Source organism: Lingula anatina, chromosome 10 (genome assembly GCF_051362555.1).
Source record: "Lingula anatina isolate TDL-2025a chromosome 10, LinAna3.0, whole genome shotgun sequence".
Lineage (NCBI taxonomy): Eukaryota > Metazoa > Brachiopoda > Lingulata > Lingulida > Lingulidae > Lingula > Lingula anatina.
In genome coordinates, this window is record NC_141776.1 from 1,845,548 (window position 1) to 1,860,551 (window position 15,004).

The 15,004-nt window shown below is 37.4% G+C and overlaps 2 protein-coding genes across 4 annotated transcripts; both read left to right on the forward strand.

The window, feature by feature from the left end:
* The first annotated feature begins 1,439 nt into the window (after positions 1 to 1,439).
* Positions 1,440 to 5,952, forward strand: LOC147759351 (uncharacterized). 2 transcript variants are annotated; one of them, XM_086996500.1, is made up of 5 exons: positions 1,440 to 1,693; positions 2,023 to 2,139; positions 2,621 to 2,734; positions 3,294 to 3,434; positions 5,788 to 5,952. In XM_086996500.1, the coding sequence occupies exons 1-5, from the start codon at positions 1,507 to 1,509 to the stop codon at positions 5,799 to 5,801; spliced, it is 573 nt and encodes a 190-aa protein (XP_086852626.1). In that variant the 5' UTR covers positions 1,440 to 1,506; the 3' UTR covers positions 5,802 to 5,952. The 2 variants fall into 2 exon arrangements, with proteins under 2 accessions (XP_086852626.1, XP_086852625.1); XM_086996499.1 differs by lacking the exon at positions 5,788 to 5,952 and having other exon boundaries at positions 3,294 to 3,654.
* Positions 5,953 to 10,979: 5,027 nt separating this feature from the next.
* On the forward strand, positions 10,980 to 14,870 carry LOC147759352 (uncharacterized). 2 transcript variants are annotated; one of them, XM_086996589.1, is made up of 6 exons: positions 10,980 to 11,133; positions 11,226 to 11,366; positions 11,976 to 12,089; positions 12,438 to 12,572; positions 12,696 to 12,834; positions 14,720 to 14,870. In XM_086996589.1, exons 3-6 carry the CDS (start codon positions 12,035 to 12,037, stop codon positions 14,745 to 14,747), a joined length of 357 nt encoding a protein of 118 aa, XP_086852715.1. In that variant the 5' UTR covers positions 10,980 to 11,133; positions 11,226 to 11,366; positions 11,976 to 12,034; the 3' UTR covers positions 14,748 to 14,870. The 2 variants fall into 2 exon arrangements, with proteins under 2 accessions (XP_086852715.1, XP_086852714.1); XM_086996588.1 differs by lacking the exon at positions 10,980 to 11,133 and having other exon boundaries at positions 11,144 to 11,366.
* Positions 14,871 to 15,004: the final 134 nt, after the last annotated feature.

Below are 15,004 nucleotides of genomic sequence, written 5' to 3' on the forward strand. Positions count from 1 at the left end.
AGGGTCTTTTGTGGAGCGTATTACCCTTTTACAGGCGATAATTTGGAAAATATGGAGATCCAAAATATCTCTTTTAATGGGAGTCGTATGACATAGAATAGGCAATGTGTTTTTGTTTGCTTCTCTGGCAAATTCCACTAATAAACTGATGTCACAATGACATCAAAGAGATAATTTAAAGTTATTAAAACACGATTATAATCCTTATTTTCATTTATCAGTCAGCAAAATAGGAAAAAACTGATAAAAAATCATTTCGAAAAAAATATTCCATATTAAATGTCAAGTCTGTATATTGTTGCTGTCAGGTTGTTCAAAAGGCTCAAAGATTTATTATAAAACTTTAAGTAAAGTAGGTGTTCTTGAGATGTCGAAAGGTATGAATAAATGGAAGGAGTTGTTAAATTTGGAGGAAAATGAATGCCCGAAGATTTTCGAACTTCCTTTCAAAATAACAAAAGATTCAAAGCTTCACTGGTTCCAATTTCGAATTAATCATAATATCCTTACCACAAATTCACTGCTTTTCAAATATAAAATGGTCGACAGCAGTATATGTTCCCTTTGCAAAGGAGCTGAAGAAACAACTGAGCATTTATTCTGGAATTGTGCGGTTACCCAAAAATTATTGACCGACTTGGTAGAATATATATTATCTAATACTCAAGTTACTCTACCTGTCTCAAAAAGGAATTGCTTAGTCGGCTCTACGAGCCTCTCTCCAAGTATTAATCTCATAATGTTGCAATTTAAATTTTATATTTATTTAAGAAGATGTTCACAGGGTAAACCAACATTAGGAGGTTTGATTTCATCGCTTAGATATCTGGTGAAAACAGATAAGTTAATCTGTCAGTACAATTCAAATATAATTAAGTTATTTTCAATTTGAAGATTAAGCGTACGACGATGTAATTAACTAAAAAGTGTTATATAGTATAACATCTCTTATGTGTAAGTGTGTGAGCGAGTGTCTGTTTGTTTGTGTTTGTATTGTCATGTTTTTTGATGTATTGTGTCAATAAAAAAAAAAAAAAGGTTTTTAAGCATTATTTTCGAAACCTGAAACCAAACAAAGGATTTTTGTGTGAACATATTTAGCAAACAAGAAGTGTATGATCGAGAAGCCCTACGACCTCATGACAGAGTTTCAATTTCATTTTTTCAGTCACGGTTACTGAATGATTCCATCTTTCATAAGTTTCCGTCCTCAATAAGATGTTATCATAACCAGCACCCAAACCTGCTATCATGTTAGTAAAAACGATGAATCAGGCGCACGCACAGACAGCTGCGACCGGGTTGACTCACCACAAATAAAAGCCTTGGAACAAGCGATGATATTGGCGTGATCGTGCGGTTGCAAATCGCAATTCCTTCGAGAAAGATAATATATCGTCATATCGCATTGCTTGTGTACATGTACCCTGTACATAGTAAGTTGCGGTGTTTTCAAGAAAGTAAGCCCAATTGAGTTTAAAGATTGTCATACATGTATGCATAATCATGATTACGTTAAAATTTTGCCACTTTCTTTTTCTGAATAACGTATTTTATTCCAGCATAGAAATGCTAGAAAAGAGTACTTTATCGAACATCAACCAATCAATGTCGGGATTGTTGTTCTGCCCGAGCCTTGTTCTGGCCCTGATGGCGTGCGTCTTTCTCAGTCAAACTAAGCCGAGTCAAACCGGTAAGTGTATAGAGACCAACTCGACATCCAAGTTCATGTACAATATCATGCTAAGCAAGCATTCAGCAGCTACTATTATAATGGTCTTTGTTATGACAAGGCTTTGGGGATCAAACTCATGAGTTCCTGCACCAGAATGGAGCACTCTGTGTTGACACTTTATAAACCATTTAGGCATGGGCCAGGCACAATAGCCATGACAGTGTGAATACGAAAAACTGTGCATGGAATATCTAATCAAATTGTATGAATTTCAAAAAATCTAACTATATGTGTGAAATTATAAAACATGCCTGCCTTTTATATTGCCTTGCGACATCTATTTTAAGACGAATGCAAGAATGACAGTTGCTATAATGGTGGGCTTTGCGTAGAAAATCCTGACGAGCCGTCTGGCTTCCAGTGCAAGTGCATCCCTTACTTTGTCGGAGAGAGATGCGAATTCAGTAAGCAATATCTTTGTTACAGTTACTGTCGTCCTTTGTGAACAACAGGGTATAGTTCTGTACAGTAAAATATTAGACAACATGTTAACTATTGCCACAGTTGACAGCATATTGGCAGCACATATGTTTTATTTAACACAGTTTATCCATTATCAGTGTGTCTTTTAAATATGTAAGAATTTTATTTATTTATTTATTTTAATTTTTTTACTGCAAAACCGTGTCATAGTGTGGGTGGTCCAGTGTTAACAAACTATTGACAACATTTAGTTTAAGTGTTTTTTTATTCTGAAGAGTGAGGGAAATAAACGCTGATCAAAAGTGCACAAAAAGTGTCAGGTGGACATTTTGTACAAAATTAATTCCATAGATATTAGTTACCCTGCCTTAGTAAAATGCTCAAAATATACGAATTGAAATATCTCAACTGAAAGAGCATGCGTATCATTTTTAAACCTTAATTACAATATCCTCATTTCAGATGATTGCGACAAGAATGGCTGCTGGAATGGCGGAACCTGTACAGCTTTTATTGTAAATTTCCAGCCGTGGTGTATTTGTCCCAAGGGTTATTTTGGAACATTGTGCCAAACAGGTAAGCCGTGTCTTTCTGATACTGCACATACATGTATTGTGTATCTCAGTATTGAACTAGAAAAACACTCCGCAGACATCCGCCAAGGCAGCGATTTTTTATTATTATTGATTATTGATTGATTATTGATCCGGATCACCACCAAATTAATCATCTCTTCATTGGCCCACTTCTGACAGTTCCTGAAAATTTCATCAAAAGTGATCCATAACTTTCTGACTTATGTTGATGACAGACAAACAAAACAAACAGACAAACAGGGGTGAAAACATAACCCCCTTAGCGGAGGTAAAGATAACAACGATTAGCTCTAAGTTGTGAAGCATTCAGCAAAAGAAATTACACAATATATTTACTAGCGCAAAAATTGATGCCTGAAGATAGTAACCAGAACCAGTAATAGTATTCTCTATAGACTGATATCAAGCCATATGGCTCTACATGTAGATCTCTTCTTAGGTGGACGTTATGAAAACACGTCATGAAAAAACGTCCATTAATACGGTTTAAATTTTTCTTTTGAGACGAGTGCCAACGTACATTATTTTTTTTTTTTCAGCCCAATGTGGGGAAAACGCACACTGCTATTTCAATCTGCTTTATCTTCCATTGCCCGAGAATAAAAACAACTGCAATTCAGTACATCACCAATATTGTGTTTGTAATGACGGTTACAGCGGGGATGGATTTAACTGCACTGGTAAGTCTTACACCCCATTTCCATAGATTAGATCGACCTACTTTAGATCGACCTAACTCCCTGGGGATTCACGCTAAATAGCTGTCAACCGGGCGGACACGAAAGTTAATTACCTAGCTTGTAGTAGGCGGGACGGACATTTAAGTCGGATTATCTGAAAGTAATCTAGTGAGACTCCCCGCGGGGATAGATCGATCTAAAATCTATGGGAATAGAGCCTAAGGTCCTAGGTTGCATTCAGAACAGTGGACTCACTAGTCTGCCGGTCAAATGTGGTCGACACACTTGAATACTTCTCTCTAATCTATTCAGTATCTATTAGTTTGATTAGAAGGTCGCGTTATATGACCCCTAGACTAGTTAATCCGCCCTTCTCATTGAACAGTTTTATTGGTATACCATAAGTTAGCTGAAACCATAACGTGAAAAGAATTGAGAATCGACTCTCCCCCCCCCCCCCCCCACACACACACATGGACAGCCCAATCTACAATTTTACAAAAACCCTAAGGGCTCATGCACACCCCTAGTGATAGGTCATAGGTCTACCAAATCCCTAAAGTTTGAACTTTCTTACTCTAATGATCCAGGAAGAGAAAGCAGAAATTACGACGTAGTAAAAGAAAAAAATAGTATCAATCAACCCCCTGGGTCAGTCTAATCCCAATTAATACTAAAATTCCAATGGTATAATTTACAATGTAAAAGGAATTGAGAATCAGAAGCGACGTCTTTTGTCTATAATAACAAATAATCAATTTTGTCACGTGCAACGTTGTTTTGTCACCGATTACTGTTCAACATCATGATAAGCCTGATAAAAATCGCGAAATCTAACAAATGTCAGTCTAACCTTGACCGTAACACTTTAAGGCCATTGTGGCTAATTAAATCGACTTATCATAGTCAGCAATCAGATTTTAGCAGACTAAACTTAGCCCATTGAGATATTTATTTATTTGTTTATTTATTTATTTTCCCCGCTCATTGGTGACAAAAGTCAAAAATATATTTTCCAGACCATCATATTTTTTATGTTTTTGAGAGGATTTTTATTGTTTTTAATTGGCAAAATGGTAGATTGAAAAAAAAACATGCACTGTGTTATGATGATCAAAAACCTTTGAGTTACCTTAGAGTGCTAATAGGTAAGATTTTTTTGCGCCAGAAATCTCACACAATGTTAATGAAAACCACTTAAACTAGGTCGACTCTTTACAATATGGGAAGTGCGGGGATGTGTGATGGCTACCCATTGACGCCATCTAGTTGTGTATGAAGCACGTCCCAGATAATTTGCTTTTTCTTTGGAGAGAATGATAGCCAATTCACGAAGGTATTTTTTGAGAGTGAGAAAAAAAGGGCGAGTCCAAGAGTCTTAACAAACGATAATAACACTCTAGCCAGTTGTAATATAGCATCTTATTGATAGAGTTTTTTTTTCCAATTTCTAGTTTTGTTTATAAAAAATACATTAAGAAATTTGACGTGAGATGCCTATACAACGGAGTGTAATCAAACACTTGAGTAAAGGGCTATACATGTATGCATTACATTGAAATATTTACATAGCATACAAGCTTTATGTAAGTCTGTTTATTTGATATGGAAATAGGTAAAAGTACTAGAAACGTCAAAAGTTACTAGGAGCTCTAAAATAACATTGTTTATCGGCTTGGCAGTTGGATCATAAAAATAATAATAATAAAAATTGTCAAACACAAGCCCAAAAATTCTGACTATATGTGAGATTAACGGCCGTAACTCCAATTCTTTTATTTTTTCTTGAGACAGGTAGACAATATAAGGTAAGGATAAGTGAACACAGAAAACCAGAGGCTGTATATAGGCAATAGGCCTACCAGCTCTGCCATTTCTATAAACATGTAATATACACCGGCCACAGTACTGACTGGAATTCAACCAATTTCCTTGAATCCGAGTCGTCTAATACCATATGTAAGATACTAAGGACTATCAACAACAGCAATCACCAGCCACCAATTTCCTTGAATCCGAGTCGTCTAATACCATATGTAAGATACTAAGGACTATCAACAACAGCAATCACCAGCCACCCATAAATAGGTCGATCTACCTGACATTTATAAGAGTGCCAGGGCCGCTATACCACCTATTGGTCACTGAGTATCAACATTTACACACGACGTCATTCCGTAAGAGCCTACGTCCAGGTTGGCCAAAAGCTAACGGCATTAAAGTTTTCTCGGCTTGTGTTTGATATTTTTTTTCTTTATGGCTGAATCAATGACTTATTACTGAATGCACCAACATGTGCTATAATAATAAAAAAGGGTCAAGGTGTTCATAAGATACATTTATTTTCTTTCAGAATCGACGAAGTAAACAACCAGAAAATTAAATAAATAAAATAGGCAAGAGAGGATACACAGTTAATCGATAAATTTCAGAATCAAATATACAATACATATATTCATTTGGACATTCATTGAAAGTTATATCTGAATTAATATCAATTGAAAATAAAATATGTTGGGCATTGCATTTGGTTCTTTTTCGTGCTCCACAGTTTTTATCTCTTTTGTTTTGCTATTTAGGGCCCTCAACATAAAAGCCTAAGTCGTATTTAGTTAAAGTAAGAACAGAAATTTACTTAATCGGTTAAGATAGTAAGACACCTTACCAAAATCGTATTATTCCACTTTTGTTAAACTGTTTTGACAGGATTTAAGATAATTTCCATTTTAGATAGTGAGACACGTTACCGAAATCAATTAACATAAAACCTACATGTTACGGGCTGAATACAAGTTCCAAAGTAATCTGAAGAACAGCATATCAATCAAAAATTATTTTGGAAAAAATAACAATCGGCAAGATGTAAAACCACGTCTTCATTCGGATGATTGTGTCTTTTGTTACTGCATCCGTCTATATTCTGCAATTTTGTCATTGATCAAATGTAAAAGTTAACATATTATTTTGATTTGGTTCGTAGAAAGACATGGTCGCCAAACAGTATGCTAAAACAGAGGTTGTAAACAAACATCGCTTTTCATATAGTCATATACTGGCAGTAATTTCATATTATCTAAAGTGTCATGCGGGTTTTCATTATTTTTAACTCCGACGAACTGTATCAGAGTGGCACCGAAATTAACTGGGTGATGCAAATAAAATAGTTCTCTGATGTGAGAGGATTTACTTTTGTTGAATAATTTGGCTATTGTTCCAACAGTTTATATCCGCCATCTATCTGTTTAGGCATGTACAGGACACACACGCACACACGCGCGCGCGCGTGCGAGAGAGAGAGAGAGAGAGAGAGAGAGAGAGAGAGACTGAATTTCATCAAGTTTCTAGGTCAATATAAAAGCACGTTTCGTGCTGAGTGAAAGAAACCAATGGAAGACCCACAAATGGCGTGTGACAGTTAACGGGTCATCGATATTCAAATAAGGAATTTCGTGATTGGATAATTTCCCGTGTGTCACGTTTTTCACGAGATACACTGAAATGCCGGTACTGGCAGTATATGAGGAGACTTTGCATTCCCTGACCTAATTCAACGAGAAATCAATGGTGGGATTGTTATTTTGCTCGAGCCTTGTTTTGGCGTTGATAGCGTGCGTCTTTCTCAGTCAATCTCAGCTGAGTCAAATTTGTAAGTGTATAGATCGAGACCAACTCGACATCCGTGTTTCTGTACAATAGCATGTTTACAGTTCTGAGATACTATATCACTTTCCGTTTCAGCATTTTGGTCTCAACATTGCTTGTTTGCAATAATTATATGCCTGGTTTTTATAGATCTTTTCAATTCAAAGTCATTAATTCGCATCTCCCAGCGGAGAAAGCAATCCAAGCTGCGGTAAATGCGCCTCTCGTAGTTAGCATTCACAATAACCAACACTACCGCATGACCAGGTCTTTCCTTACTTCAGTCTCAATTTGCTTAGTGCTAAGCGAGGAGACAGCAGGTACTTTTATAATGGTCTTTGGTATGTCCAGCCAACCCTGAGTGCCAGGGCACAGTAAATCTACATGTAGCTTGTTAACTAGTCATATCACTTTAATGGCCCTGAGGAACAGCCACAATGTTCGTCATCCGTCAACCAAAAAGAACTGCTTCGCATTGAATCTATAGTTAAATGTCATTAGTCCAAAATGAAACATAAAGCAGATTTAATTTTGCTTTATTTAGTTTTATTTACTTATTTAAGATGTAAATTGAAAAAAAATGTATATATTAAAAAAAGATATATGCAATGTTATATATACCTGTATATATATATATATTAGTCAAAAAGGTTGTCCCACCCACATTTCCATGTACTTTTATTTACAAATGATCAGTTCACAGGTGTAAATTGTTATAACTAGTGCTTTTTATTCCAGATACCATGTCTAACATGATTAATGGTCCAAAAATACATAATAGTATTATAGTACACATTGTATACCATTTAGTCAAATTTATAACAAGCACCCCCTCAAATCCAATGTTTCATTGTGATTTCTACAGATGTAAAGAAATGTCTATTTGATTGAAAATGCGTCATCAAATATCACCAAATTTACACACAATTGGCATTAGGATGTGCTCGTTAAAGGTCACGTGCCTAATAGCGTGTGCGTCTACCGCGTACTGTAATTATCTCTTGTAGATGGCGCGACAAGCCTTCAACAAGGGTAAAAATTCTGCTTCGTGGGATATTATCCCATTCTTCCTAAACAGCTTGAGGGAGTTGGTCCACGTTTTTATGGGGTTGGTTCTCCTTTGCATTGCACACTCCAATCCATGTCACAGTTGATTAGTAAGGTTATAATATCAAGGATCAAAGATGGTGGTTTCATCCTGAGAACATTGTGTTTCTACAACAAATCACTTGCCAGGCGAGAAGAGTGAGCAAGACCACTCTCATGGTGTAAAAGTGTAAACAGGATAAACTATGCATGACCTTTCTATTCAGAATGTTTAAATTTCTACAGTTTAAAGTATATATGTGAAATGATAAAGCATGCCTAGCATTTAAATTGCTTTGCAACATCTAGTTTCCGACGGATGCGACCGTGACAGTTGCTATCATAATGGGCAATGTGAAGATAATGCCGACGAACCGCTTGGCTTCAAGTGCTTTTGACGCGATGACTTTTTCGGCGAGAGATGCGAATTGAGTAAGCAATGCCTTTGTGACACTTACTATCGTCCTTTGTGGATAACGTACATTTTATCCCCGCACTTTTGGGACAAAAGTCGGGGATCATGTTATCCCGCCCGTCTGTGCGTCAGTGCGTCCGGGCGTCTATGTGTTAGTGGCCAAAACGAAGAGTTATTGTCCCTTTATGGAACAACATCAATAATTTAAAATATCTGTGTGTTGACCTGTATCCGGGGGTGGATGTTTCTGTTGTTTCATATAAGTGAAGGACATTTAAAACTTGCTTATATTTCAATCCACAAAAAAAAAAAAAAAAAAAAAAAAAAAAAAAAAATCCTGAAACCTCCAAATTGATATATAAGCAATAGCTTTATGGGGCAGAAAAAAAAACATCACTAACATTAGCAGTGTCATTACATCTTATACATATGTCATTATCTAATCATTTTTCATTTATCATTTATCTAAAACATTATTCATGTTTTATTTATCCAGATATGTGGATAGATAATTTTTCTCTTTTCTGTTTCTTAGCATATATATACCTTTATATGTATGTACCAGTGTACATACATGTATTTTTATATTTATAAAGAATTTTTTTTTACATGTTCATTTTAAATACCTTTGGATGAAGCAGTGATGTGTGTGTATGTGTGGTAAGTGGTCCCTAGGGGTGAGCTGCTCTTGATAATATGGTGAAGTGCGGGGATATGCGATGGTTACCCATCGACACCATCTACAGGGTTACCACTTAATATGGAATATTTTTTATCATTGTTATTTTTGAGTGCTGATTAAATTTTTTTGGCTTGAGTCATTAAAAAAGTATGTCACTGAGTGATAATAACATCCAGTCTTCTGTTGTGAGATATTTTGGTCAATAATATTAAATCTGACATAAGATGTCATTCAAAAGAAAGGAACACCCCCAGAAAACCATAACAACATTTTGATGTCAGTATAAACTTTAAGATAAGATATTAAAGAAAATGATAGCCTACGGACAGTGATATGTTACACAGTCAAAGAACTCACTACAGTAAATCATGAAAAGTCAGTAATTGCGGGTATGACCTCCAGCAGCCGCTTGCAGCGCCCTCATCCTACATGACATATCCTGTGACACGTTTTTTAGAGTTTGGGTGGGGATATCATCCCACGCAGTGATATTTGCCTGTCGCAGTTCATCACTATTTACCGGCCGAGGACCCTAGCTATTAATTCTGTGAGTTACTTCCGCCCACAGATTTTCAATTGGGTTCATATCTGGATAGTTTGCAGGCCAGGGCAGTTGCTGAACCCATTGGTTTTGAAGAAAAACAGTGATTCTGCGGCCTCGATGTGGGGTTGCCCAGTCGTCCTGGTACACAAAGTTGTTCCTGAAGATGAATCTTACCAATCGAAGCATTGTTTGCTGTAGAATGTCTCTGTAGGGATCCTGGATGAGGTTGCCTTCAGAAAAACCAGCTGGTTCTGGGCACCGACATGAAATACTCCCCAAAACAGAGACGTTACCATCCCCTGCTTGCACCCTAGGCAGTACACAATCATTGTTTTATGCCCCTCGTACACGTCGGTGGACACGGATTCGACGATCAACCCTAAAAAATCCATATCTGGCCTTATCACTGAAAACAACGTGATTCCAGTGTTTTGGCTGCAACTGCACGTGGTCCCCAGCCCTTTGCAGACGTCGCTGTATATGACCTGCTGTTAACAGTGGTTTCCCTACTGGCCTTCGTGCATAATAACCGGCTTGCAGAAATCTCTTGTTCACGTGGGATCTTGAAACGGGCGTTTGAATGATATTCTGCCTCTCTTTTCTGAGGACACTGGTTGTCTTTGTACGACCAGCACGGCGTCCACTAAGGAGAAGGCGATCCTGTCTTCTTGGTGTGATACGCGGACACCCTGGTCGAGGTATTGGAGTAGGTGCCCCTGTAGCAGCATTTCTTTGGCGGACTTCACAAACGGTTCCTGATAAATGTTGAATTACCTGGCAATGGCTGTCCGTTTCTGGCCATTTTCTCTGAGAGCAAGAATCCCATAGTAAGCTGCGTTGCTTTGCTGTCGTACCATATCTTCACTAAGGTACCTGACAAGTTTCAGAGCGATCCCTTTGTTGCTTCTCTAAACACGCTCCAAAGATTGACCAAACCCATGCGTTTTTATACAAGGGCAGAAATTGCCGAAAAGACCACCCCTCACATTTCTGACCACAGAACATGCAACTGCATGCATCAATTGTTTCGAGAGTTGTGTGGTAATTAGGTAACACATCTGGCTACACATGGAGTGACACCTCAGCTTTGGATTTAAAGTAGTTAGAGAGAAATTAAATATTTTGTAGAAAATTTATTCGCCAAAAAATAATATTCCATATTAAGTGGTAACCCTGTAGTTTTCTTTGTTTTCAGCAAAATGTGGGGTAAATGCTTACTGCGCATTCAGGAGTAGTCCATTATATGAGAACAATGACAAGTGCTATTCACTATTTGATCAACATTGTGTTTGCAACGATGGTTACAGCGGGGATGGATTTAACTGCACCGGTAAGTCAAATGTGGCCAACCCACTTAAAATCTTCAAGTATTCAGTCGAGGGCGAGTGCCAATGTACATTTTTTTTTTAAATTGGTTTTCAGCACAATGTGGGGAAAATGCTCACTGTGCTGACACGTCACGTAATCGTCCAGTGCCTGAGAACAATGACAACTGCAATTCTTTATATGACCAACATTGTCTTTGCAACGAGGGTTACAGCGGGGATGGATTCAAATGCTTCGGTAAGTCTTGGGTCGCATTCAGAACAGTGGACTAACTAGTCCTCGGGTCAAATACATGGCCTACTCACTTGAATACTTCCCCCTAATCCATCAGTCTATATATAAGTGGATTTGACTGTCCAACCCCAAAGTGTAGTCTTGGGTCGCATTCAGAACAGAGGACGTCCTTTGTGGATAACAGGAAATAGTTATACACAGCCAAATGTTAGACAGCATGTTTACTATTGCAACAATACCAGCAGATATGTTTCATTTACAGGTAATACAATTTACCCATTAGCAATGGGTCTCCTTCTATATGTCAGAGTTTTTATTCATTTATTTTAATTTTTTCTGCGAAATGAACAGTATGTAATTTTCGTTTGATGGCGTGGGTGGTCCAATGTTCACACCCTAATCTCATCATCAACATCTTGTTCTGAACAGGACAAAAAAAAGGCTGAGCAAAAGTACACAAAACAGTGTCAGGTGGAAATTCTGTACAAAATGAATCCATAGACATTAGTTGACCTGCCTTAGTAAATGCTCAATTTATTTGAATTAAAATATCTCAGCTGAAAGAGCATACATACTTAGCATTTTATACGCCTTGCAATATCCTCATTTCAGCTTCGTGCGACAAGTATGGCTGCTTGAATGGCGGAACATGTGTATATAATAAGACAAATATGCTACGGTGGTGCATTTGTCCCGAGGGTTATTACGGAAGAGAGTGCGAAATAGGTAAGCCGCTCCTTTCTAATACTGCATACATTGTGTATCTCAGTATTGGCAGATAGCAGCTGATACATCCAAGATGTAAAGCATGCAGCAAAAAGATTTACAAAGCAAATTTAGCAGCGCAATGACTGATGCCAGAAGATATGTAGCAAATACCAGTAATAGTAACTATAGATTGATCTCAAGTCATATGGCTCTTGATCTCTCTTTATAAAACTATAATACCATATTAAAACGATTAGGTGGAACTTATAAAACCACGTCATAAATAACGCCCATTAAAGTGGTTTAAATTTTTTTAATATTTTGTCGCGGGCGAGTACCAACGTACACTGTTTTCTTTGTTTTCAGCAATATGTGGGGAAAACGCCCACTGCGCTTCCAGGAGTAAACCATTTCATAAGAACAATGACAAGTGCTATTCACTATTTGGTCTTCATTGTTTTTGCAACGATGGTTACAGCGGGGATGGATTTAACTGCACCGGTAAGTCTTAGGCCGCATTCAGTCCAAACTAGTCCGCGAGTCAAATATGGCGAACCCACTTAAAACTTTGTAGTATTCAGTCGCGGGCGAGTGCATACTTACATTTTTTAGATTTGGTTTCAGCACAATGTGGGGAAAACGCACACTGCGCTTACACTCCAAGTAATCGCCCATTGCCTGAGAACAACTGCGGTTCATTAAATGGCCAACATTGTGTTTGCAACGAGGGTTACAGCGGGGATGGATTTAACTGCATGCACCGGTAAGTCTTGGACTACATTCAGAACAGTCTACAAACTAGTCCGCCGGTCAAATATGGCCAACCCACTAGAATAGGTACTCTTACCTCATATATTCAGTGTCTGTTAGTGGATTAGACGGTCCTACCGCAAACTGCGCCGTATTTAAAGAGAGGGGAAAAAACAGACATGGACGAGTTGAAGAGTTAAGACAAAAGGTAACACACGGCACTCTAGCCAGCCGTAATATATAATATTTATAATTAGATTTTTTAATTTCCAATTTTTAAATATATGTAATATAAATAATAACTTGTGCAATTTGACGTCAGGCAATGTCTATACCACTGGAATCTGATCAAAAATGTGAGTAAAGATCTATTTATATTGCATTAAGATATGCGCAGAATACAGACTTGACATTTAATATGGGATTTTTTTTTATTTTTTTTTTTTATTTTGCCAAATCATTTCTCAATTTTTTCGTATTATGCTGACTGACAAATGAAAATAATGATTAAAGCCGTGTTTTAATAACTTAAGATTATCTCCTTAATGTCGTGATATCAGTTCATTGATCGAAGCAAACAGAAATACATTGCCTACTCGATGTCATACGACATCCAATAAAAGAGATATTTTTGATCGCCATATTTTCCGAATTATCGTCCGTAAAAGATAACACTCGCCACAAAGGACCCTCATGTCAGTGTCTAGTCACAGCAACGGTTGTTGTTACGCCTGGTCTCTTCTGGCTGCTACCAGCACTCTCAAGCGGCAAGGTAGCCCTTGGGATAGATATTTAGAGTTCAATCTGGAAAAAAAATCGAGGCGTAGGTCAAAACTTGTCCAATTTGGTACAGTTTTGTTGTAGGACATTTGGGCCGTTGATTCGGCGAGTAATGGCCTAGCCACATATTGTCTATGTGGTTCAAATATAGCGATTTTGATGACCAAGGCATCTGCTCATTTATTCGTTTCTGTAAGTTATCTGATATTAAAATTGCTCTGTGTGAACCGTTGTGAACGGAATGCAGGTGAGCATATATAATTACTCCGCAAAAACGCCGATTTGCAGGTTCGTCTCTCTGGCGTAGTGGTTAGGCTGTGCAACAATGTGAATCCAGAACAGTATCTTTAAGTAATCTGATGGGAGTTCTAATCCCTATAAACATAAAGTTCCGTTTTTAACTTTTGTGTGATTTTTGTCTTTGTCATGTTTGCTGGTCATTTTATTTTGCCACGTCGGATTATTTTGATTGGTTACAGATGACACGCGCTTTCTTGCACTACTATGAATACGTTCACATTCTGATACCACACTCTCACTTGACATTGGGTATGGAAGGGACGAGCAGCACCCTTGCTAGACCCAACATAGAAGTTATATTTCAGTTTCTTCAAGAGGGTACATAGCCGATAGGCACAACACCGACCCAGAAAAGAGTTATTCGAAGAACTAGCAAGTCGAATTATAAATAAGTTTTCATTTACAGTTACTTTTCATAATGTTCAAAATACACACGATTTTCGTTTACACAGGCCATATTAGCTTTCACACAGACATACATTCCTAGGAATGTAAGTCCGTCAGACCTTCGCGCCTTTCGTCGTTTATAAATATCGTCGCCGCCCTTTTCTGTCATTCTTATTTGCTCACCAGCCATCCATGAGGATCTATCTGACCTTCATAAGGGTGTCCTGGTCGCTATACCACCTGAATATTAACATCTACTCACGTAATTCTGATGAAGGTCAGGTTGGCCGAAAGCTTACTATATGAAAGATTTCTCGGCTTGTGTTTGATAATGTTCATTTATGACTGGTATATTACTGAATGCACCAAAATGTGCTGTAATGAAAAACGGGGTCAAGGTGTTTCTCAAATGTATTTTTCGTTTCTTTCAGAATCTACGAAATAAACGCCAGAAAATGAAATAACAAAAATATGCTAGGGAGGATACAAAGTTATTTGATTAATTTCAGAACCAAATATATAATAGATATATAAATGAATAATATATATTCATTTGGACATTTATTAAAATTATATCTGACTTAAAAATATCAAATGAAAATAAAATATTTTGGGTATTGCATTTGGTTCTTTTTCGTGCTCCTCAATTTTCATATCTCATTTGATTTGCTATTTATGACTCTCAGCATAAAATCCTAAGTCGTATTTAGTTAAAG

What these genes read in the sequence shown, in the direction of transcription:
- LOC147759352 (XM_086996588.1), top strand. Translation starts at nt 11,195, where the DNA reads ATGTACATTTTTTTTTTAAATTGGTTTTCAGCACAATGTGGGGAAAAT. An exon ending in GGATGGATTCAAATGCTTCG is followed by an intron (nt 11,367 to 11,975) that starts GTAAGTCTTGGG and finishes TCCTCATTTCAG; the next exon opens with CTTCGTGCGACAAGTATGGC. An exon ending in CGGAAGAGAGTGCGAAATAG is followed by an intron (nt 12,090 to 12,437) that starts GTAAGCCGCTCC and finishes CTTTGTTTTCAG; the next exon opens with CAATATGTGGGGAAAACGCC.
- LOC147759351 (XM_086996499.1), top strand. Translation starts at nt 1,507, where the DNA reads ATGATTACGTTAAAATTTTGCCACTTTCTTTTTCTGAATAACGTATTT. An exon ending in AACTAAGCCGAGTCAAACCG is followed by an intron (nt 1,694 to 2,022) that starts GTAAGTGTATAG and finishes ATCTATTTTAAG; the next exon opens with ACGAATGCAAGAATGACAGT. An exon ending in CGGAGAGAGATGCGAATTCA is followed by an intron (nt 2,140 to 2,620) that starts GTAAGCAATATC and finishes TCCTCATTTCAG; the next exon opens with ATGATTGCGACAAGAATGGC.